Source organism: Aulonocara stuartgranti (genome assembly GCF_965226115.1).
Source record: "Aulonocara stuartgranti genome assembly, chromosome: 11".
Lineage (NCBI taxonomy): Eukaryota > Metazoa > Chordata > Actinopteri > Cichliformes > Cichlidae > Aulonocara > Aulonocara stuartgranti.
The window spans coordinates 32,526,486-32,541,127 of NC_138947.1; the positions used below are offsets into that span (position 1 = coordinate 32,526,486).

At 41.1% G+C, this 14,642-nt stretch overlaps 2 protein-coding genes across 4 annotated transcripts in view; one reads left to right on the forward strand and one right to left on the reverse strand.

The window, feature by feature from the left end:
• The window catches only part of fbxo43 (F-box protein 43), a 4,850-nt gene extending 4,758 nt beyond the window's left edge, over positions 1 to 92 (reverse strand). The window contains exon 1 of the mRNA XM_082550707.1: positions 3 to 92. The gene's annotated coding sequence lies outside the window, so the exon portion shown is untranslated. The remainder of the gene's footprint in view (positions 1 to 2) is intronic.
• LOC309716722 (sperm-associated antigen 1-like) overlaps positions 1 to 14,629 on the forward strand; it is a 20,277-nt gene extending 5,648 nt beyond the window's left edge. The window contains exons 1-19 of one of the 3 annotated variants that reach the window (XM_082550705.1): positions 96 to 249; positions 2,211 to 2,326; positions 2,717 to 2,876; positions 2,970 to 3,092; positions 3,182 to 3,252; positions 3,453 to 3,565; positions 3,681 to 3,786; positions 3,975 to 4,105; positions 4,259 to 4,365; positions 4,774 to 4,909; positions 5,829 to 6,272; positions 8,511 to 8,610; positions 9,077 to 9,229; positions 9,849 to 10,006; positions 10,725 to 10,866; positions 11,578 to 11,704; positions 11,845 to 12,003; positions 12,776 to 13,099; positions 13,203 to 14,629. In XM_082550705.1, the coding sequence (XP_082406831.1) occupies positions 103 to 249; positions 2,211 to 2,326; positions 2,717 to 2,876; positions 2,970 to 3,092; positions 3,182 to 3,252; positions 3,453 to 3,565; positions 3,681 to 3,786; positions 3,975 to 4,105; positions 4,259 to 4,365; positions 4,774 to 4,909; positions 5,829 to 6,272; positions 8,511 to 8,610; positions 9,077 to 9,229; positions 9,849 to 10,006; positions 10,725 to 10,866; positions 11,578 to 11,704; positions 11,845 to 12,003; positions 12,776 to 13,099; positions 13,203 to 13,331 (2,946 nt within the window). In that variant the 5' untranslated portion in view covers positions 96 to 102 and the 3' untranslated portion in view covers positions 13,332 to 14,629. Of the gene's footprint in view, positions 1 to 95; positions 250 to 2,178; positions 2,327 to 2,716; positions 2,877 to 2,969; positions 3,093 to 3,181; positions 3,253 to 3,452; positions 3,566 to 3,680; positions 3,787 to 3,974; positions 4,106 to 4,258; positions 4,366 to 4,773; positions 4,910 to 5,828; positions 6,273 to 8,510; positions 8,611 to 9,076; positions 9,230 to 9,848; positions 10,007 to 10,724; positions 10,867 to 11,577; positions 11,705 to 11,844; positions 12,004 to 12,775; positions 13,100 to 13,202 lie in introns of those variants that run through there. The other 2 variants (XM_082550703.1, XM_082550704.1) reach the window with 2 other exon arrangements.
• The last annotated feature ends 13 nt before the right edge of the window (positions 14,630 to 14,642 follow it).

The window sequence follows — 14,642 nt, forward strand, 5'->3', positions numbered from 1 at the left end:
ACCTGAAGTTAAAACGGGGCTATTCCAAAAAGCCGTGGCCTCTGTAGGCGATGTTGTTTCCTCAGGCCTCAGCTGTCCCCCCGCTGTTGTTCCTGTTTTCTCATGTTCACCAGCCACGTTTTCAAATTTGGAGCCCTCTGTTGGCTGTGTCACGTGCTTCCTCTCGGCGCTACCGGCCTTCCGTCCGTGTGTGGTTACCATAGCAATACACACCACATTGTCGATGAGCGTTCGGCCAAACGGGAGCAGGTAAACTAGTTTTGCTTAACATTATTAACATTAATGTGATCTTGCATTAATTACTCAAGAGACACTTAAGAGATAAGTCTGCCTTTCCTGAATGTTACATCCCTAATTATAGAACCTAGCTGTTTCTGACGAACTATTAAAATTACCAGAGGTGTGGACTCGAGTCACATGACTTGGACTCGAGTCAGACTCGAGTCATTAATTTTATGACTTTAGACTTGACTTGAAAAAATGTTCTAAGACTTGTGACTTGACTTGGACTTTTACACCAATGACTTGGGACTTGAATTGGACTTGAACCGGTTTACTTGAAAAGACTTGATATTTTACCCCAAATATAAAATTTAACATGCATATTATATAGAGATTGAAAATGTGACGTCATTCACGGGTAGAACCGCAAAGGATTCTGGGAACTCGTGGCAAGCGGTACTAGCGCACGCAGGCTTTCAATTAAAATCAGTTACACAGAGATAAAAAGAAACACAAAAATGTCAAGAAGCCGTTGTATTATTAACTGCAATAGCCGGTCGCATGACAGCCACGGGAAGCCGACGGGTAAAGAGATCGGTTGTTATCGGATTACGTCGTTGAAGAGAAATTGTTCAGCCATGTTTCCAAAGTAACAAAGACACGAAAGATCAAATATAACGTCCCAGAACACTCCAGCTCACAGGTTAGTCTGCTCCAAGCATTTCCACACAGGTCAGTCTGCTGTTGTAGTTAATGCGTCATTTTTCTTAACATAATTGGTGATATAGGTTACAAGCAAGTCTGGCGCTGAACAGAAATTGTCGCGCTATGCTCCTTTATTTATTGTGCATAAATAGTGAATTGTCCTGACACAATATTGTGTTTCGCTTCTGTTATTATGGTACATTGACAAAAACATATACTTTTATTCACAGGATAAAACAGGTTTTTGTATCACTAATTGCCCAGTACGATTACAGCATACAATATTATTGTCACTGCTACATTTCTGTGATGCTACCAGAAATTATTTCCACTACTGACTAATTACCGTTGAGCTCAAAGGTTATATTAATAAACGGTTAAGGAATGTGTATTTATGACGACGATTTGTGAGACTGGTAAACTTATGATACATACGATGGTCTTTACTTTCTACACGGTGCATTTCAAGGTCCTGCACCCATCCGTCGGTAAACTGTACCTGGGCTTGTTGCAGTGACCGGAAGTTACTAAACTTCATGAGTGTATGCACTCACTCCAAGAACCGTATGATTATAAATATGCATATAAATATGCTAAGATGAGATAGCTGACTTCATCTAACTAGCAAATGTTGTCCAGGCTACGTTGGTGATACAGTTTTTTTTTTATATGTATGATATTTTTGTCATGCGATTTTAAAGCCGGTCCTACAACCGCATCCAAGAATAACATGCAGCTTATCTCAGAACTGTCGGTGAAAATTATTCTTGGAGCTAGGTTTAATTGAGCTGCATTTTATAGAGGTGCAATTTCACAATTTGTGTATATTTTCTAAGTTCACTATTTTGTCATGTGTTGAGAAAAACACAGATTTTAAAATCACATGGTCTAATATTTACATTTAGCATAACTGCAACATGCTTTTTTCGTGTGTTTTTTTTAAAGACTCGAAAGGACTTGAAATTCAAAGTTTCAGACTTGTGACTTGACTCGGACTTTTACACCAGGGACTTGAGACTCGACTCTGACTTGCCTGACATTACTTGAGACTTGACTTGAGACTTGAGGATAAAGACTTGAGACTTACTTGAGACTTGCAAAACAATGACTTGGTCCCACCTCTGAAAATTACCAGTAAAGTTAAGGTAGCTAGCTAAAAAGCTGGTAAGTTATACAAATATAATGCAGAACTGCCATGTCTCCCTTTTATGGAACACTTTTTGACACATTGACTGTGTAAATTCTTTCCAGAAATGAGTGAAGACGCAGTTTTATCCCTTCAGAGTCACTCCACCACTGTGGACTACAGGGGCAAGGTTCCTGTGGAGCACCTGGACTACGATTACATTGAAAAATGTAAAGATGTGAGATACCTCGAGAAGATCCTGAGAACACTGAGGTAACTGTCTGTTGAGCGATATAGTGTTGTTGGAGGAAACTCACTGTCCCTTTTCTTCCTTTACCTGTGTTCAATGGACTTTTGCTGCTTTTTTTAATCGTATTTATATTTACATGCTCAAAATAAAGCAATCAGTCAGTCCAGTCCCTTTATAGTGTTGGTGAGGTTTTTCTTTATGAAGGTTATAAACTCATCATCATGTCAAGTTTCACTCACTCTCCACTGAGATGGTAAGATGTATGTGCTATATTGCAAATAGATTACGTAACACTTGTCATCAGTTGCAGAGGGATAATAGTGCATGTCATAACAAAATACAGGCTGGCAAATGTGAATGAAAAATATTGCAAAAAAAGCTATTCCTTATTTTTCTTTTTTGTTTGGTTAAAGGTCTGGCGAAGAGGGCATTTATCCTCACCTGATCAAGTTCTGTGAGAGTCACCTGGAGAAACTGGACCCTAAGAGCCGAGCTCTTAGGAAGGAAATGCCTGTAGCCACAGCAGCCAGCCTCTCTAAAGATGAGTGGAACCAAATTGAGGATGAATTGAAAGTATGGTACACATTTTTTTCTTTCTTTTAAAAAAATAAATAAATCCTGTTTACTTTGTTCTCACATGGCTGTTTCTCTAAATACTTTGCTCAGAGATGGCAAGAAGAAACCAAAAAGACTGAAACAACCCTGAAACACCAGTCAGTATTTGATGATCTAGTGAAAGAAAATATGCCACCTGTAAGAGGTTTCAATTGCTTCATTCCTCTGAGCCAGGTAAAAAAAATCAAGGCATATACAGTACATAACCAGTTACATATATGTATAGAAGACAAATATTCAAACAGAGTTTTTTCTCATGATAGAAAACAGTTCCACAAGAAAGAAAGAAACCCTCAAAATGCGCCCTACCACGTGATTACCGAGAATGGGACAAGTGAGTCATGCTGTCTCCACATTTGTCTATTATATTCAGAAGAAAGACCCCACTGTTGCAGCAGCTGAATTCTCTGTGCATAAAAGCTTCCCAAGTCTTTTTACTTTGTAAAAGGGCTTTAAAGCTAAACTGCTTCCATTACAGTGATCCACAGTTTAAAAACTTGACCTTTAAGTGTATATTTTACACCTTCTTTCCAGGTTCGATGTGGAAAAAGAATGTGAGAAAATAGAGGAGGATGTGGACAAAACTGATCCACCTGCAATTATAAACTCAGGACATCCTAAAATCAAGACTCAAGTGGACACTTCATGTAATCTATTGTGGATAGAAAGTGTTCTTTTGCAGTAATTATTAAGCATACAACGTACATCAGGTGTGTTGGCATTTTTGTGTAACATGTAAGGTTTCCCCTGTGATCCATCCAGTGCTGTCACAACAGGAGAAGCTCTTCCTGGCAAATCGTGAAAAGGACAAAGGCAATGAAGCTTTTAGAGCAAAGGATTATGAGGAGGCGGTCACATACTATTCCAGGTCAGGTTCTTTAAACAACTCATTCATTGCAGAAAGCACTTAGCACCTCTTAAAGGGCTTTTTATCATTTTGCTTGGTATATATTGTAAGTAGTAGACTGTCATCTTTCATTGTAGCTGTAGTAGTAAGTGTTTGTGCAATAATCTCACTGTAAATAGAGGTTTGCTTTATTGTTTATTCCATTACAGGAGCCTTTCCATTATAACAACTGTGGCTGCATACAACAACAGAGCCCAGGCAGAGATCAAGCTCGAGCACTGGCACAATGCCCTGAAAGACTGCCTGAGTGTGCTCGAGCTAGAACCAGGCAATCTGAAAGGTGTGTTAATGTTATTTCTATAATTTCTAACACAATAATGCTTCCAGAATAAATACACCTGCACTTTTAGATGTATTTATATGATGTGGTATACTTTAGCTACAGCAGCATTAGTGTATGTGCTACATATTGTAATGCACTTCTTTCCGTTAGCCCTGCTTCGTCGTGCTGTTGTTTATAATCATATGGGCAACTTCCACATGGCCACTGAAGACCTGAGGACGGTGCTCAGGGAAGAGCCACAGAACACCCCTGCAACTGTAGGTGATGGTACTGAGGCATGTTCATCATGCGCCAGTCTACCTTTCATCCACTAGGTGTCACTGTATTTGTGAAAGTTGAGTGATTTAGTGAGTCTATCACTGGAAGTCTTTCATGTATTTATGTCATTACCATAAATAGAGGATGATGTGGCTTTTTTAACAGATCTGTATCAGTGGAACAGCTCAGGATGTGCTGTGTTTACCCGTCCCCTTTAATTGCATTGTTTAACTTCTGTTTCTATTTATTTGAGTATAATTTAGGTGTAAATGGGAAGAAAATGTTCCTTTTTGTAGTTATACATACACCAGTCACTACAACTAAGTAATCTAGCATAGATTGTGATATGAATAGTTGTGACAAACAAAACATGAGATGTTCTAATGGATGAATTGTTTGTGTTTTAGCAACTTTTGTCTCAAATTGAGAAGAAGATGGAGGAATGCCAACAAGAGAAGCAACGCAAGGGCAAAAAAATCCTCATCCAAGAGATAGAAGAGGCGGATAACCAGACTGACAGTGACAACAAAGCTCATAAAACTGGTGATTGTTTGAACTACTAAAAACAATCAATATCCTTAAACACAGACATAGAGACTATAACGGCGCTAATGGCCATTTATGATAACCCATTTGCATCCAAAAATCAATCAAACCGCAACTGATTTAAATGTTGCTTACTCTCTATTTAACATGCAGTGAAATCGTTTTTCAGTTATAGTCAAGCTTAGGTAAGTTATGAGTTCAGAGGAAACTTAGATTTTTGTTAAAAGTGTGCATTGATCCTTTATTTGACATGTTTTTATTTCACTGTTGATTTCATATTAGCTAGCAAGACTAGCAGGAAGTGAATGAGGTAAACCAGTAGACTGTGGTACACATTTCCCAGATGAGATTTTTCCCTTACTGGAGATATATTTTTATCTATATTCTCATTTAATGAAAAGTAACAAGTTAAGTCATTCCACTGACTTAACTGGACTCAAATCTATTGCTACTCTAATTTATGTAACTTGAATGAGGTGTTAAATTTTAACTTTATAGCAGAAAGTTTTTTGTGTCTTTATAGCTGTGCTGGATTTAGAAGTTGAAGGATTTGCCCTCTAATACAGTCACGATTTATACAGAGCATGTTAGGAAGCTCCAACATTGCCGGTAATAGTAGTGCTTTAGTCACATCCCCTTCTGTCTGCTGTCCTATAGATAGAGGAAATTCCCCTCTTGTCTCTCTGGGTGAAGGAACAGTGCATGCATGTGTTTTCTGCCCTACCCCCACACAGCCCTTTCATAAGTCACTGTTTGGTATCTCTACTTCCTGGAACTCCCTGTTTGAAGTGGCTCCGTGTCATGTGCTCCTCTCCTCCCACACTATGATGTAACTGCTGACTCTTTCCTGTGGGTGTGACTTCCCCTTCTCTGTCTCTCTCCCTCTGCTTCTCCCCTCCCTCCCTCTCCCTTCCAGCTTGTCTGGTTCAACCTAGCCAGCCCGTGGGAGGGGAGGAGAGATCAGCTACTCCTGTCGAAAGGGGAGACATGGGAAACGCTCATAAAAAGCCCCACGGCAGAGGGGACGGGGGTCCACACGCCGAGTCCAACAGCTCCCACCATGAACACAGGAGGAACAGAGGCAGCTCAGACAAGTACAAAGTCCCGCAGGAAAAGATAGCCAATGGATCAAGCAAGAGAGGCTCGACAGCTTCGGTTCAGGGTGATCAGAGCGGCAGCGGTAAGGCAACTCCAGTTGGAGGAAATGCTGGAGAAACTGTCAACCTTGATGCCCCATGTGGGGCCCTGCCCCCACCCCTGGCCCGGCTAAAGAACGAAGGAAACCTGCTGTTTAAAAATGGACAGTTTGCCGATGCACTGGAGAAATACTCACAAGCCATTCAGGGCTATACAGATTCAGGTAAGCCTCAGGGGCACTCACTGTTGATCGTGTTTGTAATATTTTAGAATATTAAGAAAAAACTATTTAATTAGTTTTATACAGTGAGGTTGCTGGTTAGAAGTTACCTGTGTGCCACCGTGTCACTAATCATAACATTTTTACTCATATCAGTGTGTTATGAGCTGACAAATGAATCAGAACTGATCGACTGTTTTCTCAGCTGTTTATTCATCATCATATTTTAATAACAGCTTTCTATGGTGTCATACTTTAATTTAACTTTAAATCAAAGGTCATAGGGTCGTAGCTATAATGTCAGTGCTTGTCTTTATTTTTGTCACTTTAACACACTGCAGAGACTTACACATGAAAACAGGATAGCAATACAAATCATTTTCCCTATGGAAATAATTCCTCATAAACAATTTCAAATTCTCAGTCTCAGACTTCACATTTTTGTGTGAACAGTTTATTTGCAGTATTCAAAATTTTAGTAAGATCCATTACGATGTTAATATTTAGTGACTTATCCCTGGGATGATGGACTGTGGCTGTACGCAGACAGTGTTGCTGTTTTAGTCTGGTGCTAAGCCTCTCAGCTCAGGTCTGTCCAAGTCACATGACCTCTAACCACTCACTGTGAAATTGAATTTGTAGGACTGCAGCAATAATTCTCACAGAGAGTGAGACGACGAGCAGTTGATGGAGGAAGAGAAACCTCTGCTCACTCTCCGTTAAATATATGGCCTTGTGTCTCTTTCTGTGGACAGCCATAATATACTCAGTTAAGACTGTGAAAGTCGCTGGGCATCATCTATCTGGATTACTGTGGGAAGCACAACAGATGTGACCTAATCTACACATGCAGAATTTTTTCCAATCTGTGAAAAAGGTTCTTTTCAGTAGAAATGAAACTGAACGAGACATTCAAGATACTTTGACAGGCCTCGTAGTTGTGGTATGCACACAGTTGCTGTAGTTTATATGATCTACTGTCACAATAACCTCGCTAAGTGCTCTCAGTTGCTAAGACATCATCATCACTGCCACGCTGTGTCATCATCCATAATCTGTTTTCATCTGATGAGGCAGCACACTGACATGAATGTGTTTAGTGTAGCAGGATAATGTTGCTGTGTTTGAAACATGCACCGTAGACCTGTGTGATTTGCTTAACTCTGTGATAGTGAAGAAAACACTGTTAAGTTAAGGCAGGTGGAGAGAAACAGCGTGCGGACTTTGCACGAGTCAGTTGTCAAAATCTCAAAGGGAAATGTCTATATATATATATATATATATATATATATATATATATATATATATATATATATATATATATATATATATATATATATATATATACACACACACACACACACACACCCAGCACGCCCCTGCGGGCGGTTTATCCTTCAAGCTCGGGTCCTCTACCAGAGGCCTGGGAGCTTGAGGGTCCTGCGCAGTATCTTAGCTGTTCCCAGGACTGCGCTCTTCTGGACAGAGATCTCCGATGTTATTCCCGGGATCTGCTGGAGCCACTCGCCTAGCTTGGGAGTCACCGCACCTAGTGCTCCGATTACCACGGGGACCACCATTACCTTCACCCTCCACATCCTCTCGAGCTCTTCTCTGAGCCCTTGGTATTTCTCCAGCTTCTCGTGTTCCTTCTTCCTGATATTGCTGTCATTCGGAACCGCTACATCGATCACTACGGCCGTCTTCTTCTGTTTGTCTACCACCACTATGTCCGGTTGGTTAGCCACCACCATTTTGTCCGTCTGTATCTGGAAGTCCCACAGGATCTTAGCTCGGTCATTCTCCACCACCCTTGGGGGCATCTCCCATTTTGACCCATATATATATATATATATATATATATTACACATATTACACATATACTAGCTTTTAACCTGCAGATAAAAGCTAGTAAAACATTTAACATGTGTGTGTATGCGTGTCTGTCACTTTGTATTCATAAATCTGAAAGAAAAGAAATGATAGCTCAGTATCTTCCAATAACTGAAGTTTCTTTATTTCATCATGACAGGAGCTCTGTACGTTCTACAGCGCTTCTATAGCTGCTCAGAGAGCACATTAAACAGTCTGTTTTAGACAATAAGTACACGATTCAAACTTTGAGTTCATGATGTCTTTGCAGATATTCTGTATTCCACCCCCAAGATAACTGCAGAACTATGCGTGCTGTTTCCAAGCTGTGTATTACATTTCTGATATTGGTCTCTATTTTCTATGCAGGGATTGATAGTCCAGAAGATCTCTGTATTCTATATTCCAACAGAGCAGCTTGCTACCTGAAAGATGGCAACAGTCAAGACTGCATACAAGATTGCACAAGGTGAGAGAACTGATAAAACTCTACCAGTGTTCAGCAAGATATGTGAAAAGCTGTGGAAGGCAAATGTACGCTTGTCCTTGTGCTTCATCTTAAAGATCAAACTGCTACAAATTTCTGCAGACAGCGTCATCATATACCAGTCTCAGCAGAGGATCTCAGATCATTTATGAGTGGGAGGGGATTTGCACTTGGGTGTGTCGTAAGGGATTGTAATTAATCTCTTTAGAAGTGGTTTATAAGCAGCAGACTGAGCTAACTTAAGGGAGCCTCCCATATGAAAGCCTTTAAATATACTTGATGTGTTTGCAGAAAGATGGGGTTATAGAAAACTTGAATCACACCTTTAGACTTGTTCACTACCTCAGAAACAACATGTACAGACACATCCTTTGCCCTAGCATCGACAGCAGGGGCACCAGACTCGATCCTTTGCTCTTGTCTCATTGCATCTATTTATTCCAATCAGAGCCCTGGAGCTGCAACCATTCTCCCTCAAGCCCCTCCTCCGCCGTGCCATGGCTTATGAGTCCCTGGAGCGTTACCGAAAGGCCTACGTGGATTACAAAACTGTGCTGCAGATAGACGTGAGCGTGCAGGCAGCTCACGACAGTGTCAACAGGTATAATGTCCACCTCTCACCTCAGCTAACAGACTCATTAACATTTGGCATCTCAAAAGCAAGTATTGAATTTTACAGCACCCATGTCTATGGCAGTGCATTTCTCATCTATTTTAAACAAGGTGGACACAGACTATCTTTAGCTGTTACAGCAAAGGAAATAAAAAGACAGATGAGACATGGAGATTTTCTTACTCTATCTACCTGCTGTATTTTCCAAATTTGAAAATGTTCTATAATTGAAATCCAGAAATGGAATTATAGCATATTTAGAAGACTAAATCAAAACAAATCATGGTAACCATTACACACAGGCTTATTAGAGACTAACAGATTTAGCTGGTCAAAAGTAGCTCCGGCTAGAGGCTAATCATGTCTCTCAGACTGTGTGTCCCTTCTCTGTTACGCAATACTCACCTGGCTGGTTTGTGTTCAGGAGTACCAGAGGGTCAAAGATATCATTCATCCCCACATTTATCTACAAAGTTACACAATAAGACATAAACTCCCTAAATTGTGGAACAGGGTGGATTAGATGCATCTTTAACACGCTATGTAAGCCTTATCAATGTCTCTCATCTGTGTGCTGTAACAATGACTGAATCACGTCCTCCTCTAGGATCACCCGGCTGCTCATCGAGCAAGACGGGCCAGAGTGGAGAGAGAAACTTCCCGAGATCCCTCTGGTGCCTCTGTCGGCTCAGCAGCACCGCAGAGAGGAGCCACCCAGCGCTGAGGTCCTCCAAGCTCGAGCAGAGAAGGCTGCTAGGGATGCAGGTCTGTTGTTTTTAGAGTCATGATGCTTAATTAATGTTTGTCCCCAGAAACACAGAGTTAGTCAGGGTCAGAAGTGTTGATCGCTGAGCTGGGACAATGAGGAGAGTAGCTGGGACATTTATACATACAGCGGTTATGATGACTGAATAAAATCTAATGTTGACTACATCCAGCATTAACAAACATTTTCTCGAGCAGCTCTTTCTTCTGACATTATAGCTACCTTTGTTCGGTTTTTGAACCATTCTTCTGCTTGATACAGCGATGGAGGAACAAAAGTCTTCCTGTTGTGACTGGAGGAAAATTTGAAAGGCCTATTTTTTATATAAGTGGACGTGTCACCTCTGACCATGCAGTTTCTCTGCTCCCAGGGCTTTTCTACCTATGCTATTTTTAGACTCTAATGAAAGAATAGCACTGCTGGCATAATTTTACCTCCCTGAAGACGCTCTGCAGACACTCTGCAGCAGATTGATTAGCCCTCGGTCCACACCGGGACTGATTGCTGACTTAACTCTCGTGGCTCATGTCCAGCTAGCACAGCATTAATTTCAAGTGCTTAAACCCTCCAGCTGTGTAGCACAGGCTTATAAAAGCGAGGTCAGTTAAAATGTATTGCAAGTGTCAGTGTGGATATATGAAGTCAAAATGGAGGAGAATGGACCTCGTGTCTGTGTGAGTAAGCGATGTTTAGCAATCACCACTTTTTGTTTTCTAGAGAGGAAAGCCGAAGTCCGTTTTTCAGCTTTGAAACAAGAAGGGAACGATTTTGTGAAGAAGAGCCAATACCAGGATGCTCTGGGAAAGTACACAGAATGCCTTAAGCTAAAGTCAGAGGAATGCACTATCTACACCAACAGGTTAGTCATTTAATTCTCACCTTAATATGAACAGACATGTTCCTGCGGTCTCGTTTCCCCTCTGTTCATCACATCTTCTGCCACTGGTTCACTTTGATGTGGGAAAACAGCCTGAAAATCCCCAAAATTTGTTCAACTGAATTTAAAAAAGGCCGATTAACGACGGCCAGCTGTCATTTGTCAGCCGTGCTTTCAGCTCTGTTTTTAATCCTATCCAGTCGTGCCACCTGTCACTGCTGCCAAATTAGTGTGTATTGGTGGTAAATTGGTGCACAACACAATAGTACATAGATGGTGTTGATCAGGTCACAGAAGAAACTGATGACGTGAATGTTTTCCTATTGTGTGTTGGTGTTTGCATGTGCATGTGGAGCCCTGCTGTGAGAACAGATTGTATGTACAGCCACACCAGAGCAAACATCCATACGCCATTGGTGCACAGCTGCTGAGAGCCATTTGAAAAAATTAAAAACATGAAGATTCATTTAGAAAAGGGGCTCCAGAAGCACATCTCTGAGGTGTAAATCGTAAATCTCATCATCATAGGAAAATGTTCTGTTCTGTTAATGCTGATGGCATGGCTTCAGCTGTTATTATAAAACCTGATTTGCAGTGAGTCACAAATTCATGATACTTCTGAGTCACGTGTCAAATGTGATTAGGTGCCAGTGACAAAAATAAAAATCACAATTGACGTGTGTGTGTTTATAGAGCTCTGTGCTACTTGAAGCTGGAGAGGTTCGCTGAGGCCAAGCAGGACTGTGATGCAGCACTGAAACTGGAGCCAACCAATAAGAAGGCCTTCTACAGACGAGCCATGGCTAATAAAGGTCTCAAGGTGAATAGAGCTGGACTTTAATGGCTAATGCCATAAGGGAGTGATTTCTTTTTATTGGGTGGCTAAGGAGTAAAATATCCCTTTCACATATTTCATACATAAAGCTCTCTTTGTATGTTTTCGGTGTCTCCCTCCATCAGGACTACTTGGCTTGCAGCTCGGACCTGCAGGAAGTGCTGCAGCAAGATCCCAACGTGCAGGAGGCTGAGAAGGAGCTGGAGGAGGTCACCAAGCTGCTCAGACAGAGTCTGGCCAGCACTTCACCAAACAAACCCAGGAAGACAGTCCCCATCACAGAGGTGAGTACAGTTTATTCACTTTCATTGAAAATAAATATTTTCCCCTTATTGCATCCAACAGACATATCCACTTTTGACTTTAGAGAGTCTACACGTGTGGTTAGGAAGAAGAGGCATTATAATGATGGGGACTGAAGAATCATGACTTATGGTCAACAAGTGTCCTTTGAATAGTTGTGTGTTTTTAGCTGATTACTCCTGACACCTGCTGGGATACCGTGTGAAATCTGATCAGCTCTGGTTTTATTCTAGCCTAGCACAGATCATAAAGTGCAGCGCTCCCAGCTGTTGTGTACCGTTCGTCTTTGTGCTCCATCCTCATTTACTATTAATGATCTAATGAAGAATAAAAGCACCAAATTAAAGCTTGAGTGGGGCTAGATGTACCATTTTCAGTTTATTGTTAAAAGACAAAAGAGAACACGGAGAAAGCTAAAGTGTAAAATTGTATCCATGCATCTTATGCTGCTTATCTGGGTCTCAAAACTCAGTCTCAGTTTCAGGGGAACACCAGAGTGAAAAGTGGCTGTGCTCCAAGTTTAAAAGGCTACAGATTGTTATGAAGCTCTTGTTTTCCTTTTCTTCAGGTTCAGCACACCAGTAGGTAAAGATGGAAGCTTATAGATCCAATCACTGCATCCCAGACAAATTATTCCTAATTAAGGCAATAGGTGGTGCAGATTTCCCAGATTGTGACTCACTGACAGAGACCGGCTTTCCATTTTTGTCTTTCCTGTTTAAATGTTTCACCCATGTCCGTCTCCCTCCTCAGGTTGAGGATGACGAGAATGTGACCGCTGTCCCTAACTCCAAAAACAGCTGCAAAGGAGAAGACATCAGCATCAACCTCCAGCCGGCCAGCGCCTATGAATTCGGCCAATCCCTGAATGCGGCTCGTAGCTCTGGAAACACAGTGGCCTGCGCGGAACTACTGGCCTCCACGGCCCCAGAGATGCTTCCCCAGTTCCTGAGCACCCAGCTTGATGGACACACCATCAGCTTCATCATGCAGGCCCTGCACTCACACCTACTGGAGAAAGACCCTTATCTGGTCTACCAACACCTCAACCATCTGCACACTGCTGACAGGTTCTCGGTAAGATTAGCATGCAAATATGGTCTGAAAAGCTAAAGTTTGTTTGTAAGATTTTGCAATCAAGCGGTCTGTGTGGTGATAAACGCTGACGCACTGTTTGCAGGTTGTACTAATGCTGCTGGAGAAGGAAGAGCGTCACCACATGACTCAGCTGTTTGAGGATCTCTCAGCCGTGCAGAGCACACAGTTCACTAAGAACGATGTTCAGAACCTGGCCAACAAATATATCTGACCCTCCCCTCTCTGCATGAGCTGCTCCACCACTGCTCTTGGATCTATGCAAAACACTGCACAAGAACTGAGTACACAAAGGCAGGAAGCTGCAGAATGAGCAATACAATGGAACCGAGTTGATTCACTCTACTGGTCTGTAATGTCTGTGACGATATAAAAAAAAAAAAAAATCTATTTTTCTCTCCAGAACATTTTGCTATGCAGTTTTACTTTTGTACACACCATGCACCATTTGCATTGTACAACAGTGGGACTCAGTGGACCTTTCACCGTAGTGTATTAATAAACGAGGTCCAATGTGCTGTTGTGTAACACAGCAGGCAGGTGTTTCCTCACTCCAGGCAGTAGCTTTTGCTTAGGACAGGCTTCATCGAGCTGATCTGCTCTTTGAGCCCAGTCGCTTTCTGAAATCATTTTATAAAAAACCAGCTGTCACATACCAAAAACTATTCCAGTGCATGTTAAATATAAACAAACAAAAAGCTAATTTCCTTCCAAGTTTAAAAGTGCGTCTTTGCTGCATCTTAAGTAACTATTTTAATATGACCACATGTATGGTGTTATCTTAATGGGTGAAAGAGACCTGCATGTCTCACTGCTGTTCATGTGAGTGTAACAGAACTTACAATGTTGTAGCAAAAAAAAATTCTTGCTCTCCTTTAAGTCATCTATGCAAATTTGTAGCTCTGTGTTCCTGTATTGATTCCATTCATAAAGGCAAGTCTCTGTCTTCACCATGTGAAATGACATTGTGCCGTTGAGCCTGTTTACCTGCACCATCAGCTTCACAGCAGATGGCAGCACACTGGAGAGAAGCAGCATCTTTATAAGATGTGTGCCTTGGATTTCAGTCTAGGGGTCGACTTAGTGTGGTGAGCATATCGGTACTCGCAAAGAAAAAGTCTATTTATATCATTCTGTAGCTTTAATAAATTTCTTTAATGACTTGGATTTATCACACACATATATTCACTTGGCTCCAAACTCAGAACTGTTTTAAATGTGTAATTTATTTGCTATTTAAAGTCATTCTGTCCATGTTATAAGTAATAAATATCAATCTTTCTGTATTGTGAATCTAAAGACTGCCTGAATCCAAACTTTTTGTTTTCTCATGTTTCATTAAATCTACATGAATGTAAAATTTAGCATAAGGATGTAAATTTGGGGGAAGGAGGGAATAATTCTGCATTTTCCACAGCTTCTCTTAACAGTGGCTTTTAACATTGTGTCAGTAGATTTGTAAAAATTGTGTATTCTATTCACAGAGGGCTATTCAATAAACTGGGAAACATGGTTTTTTTCCTTC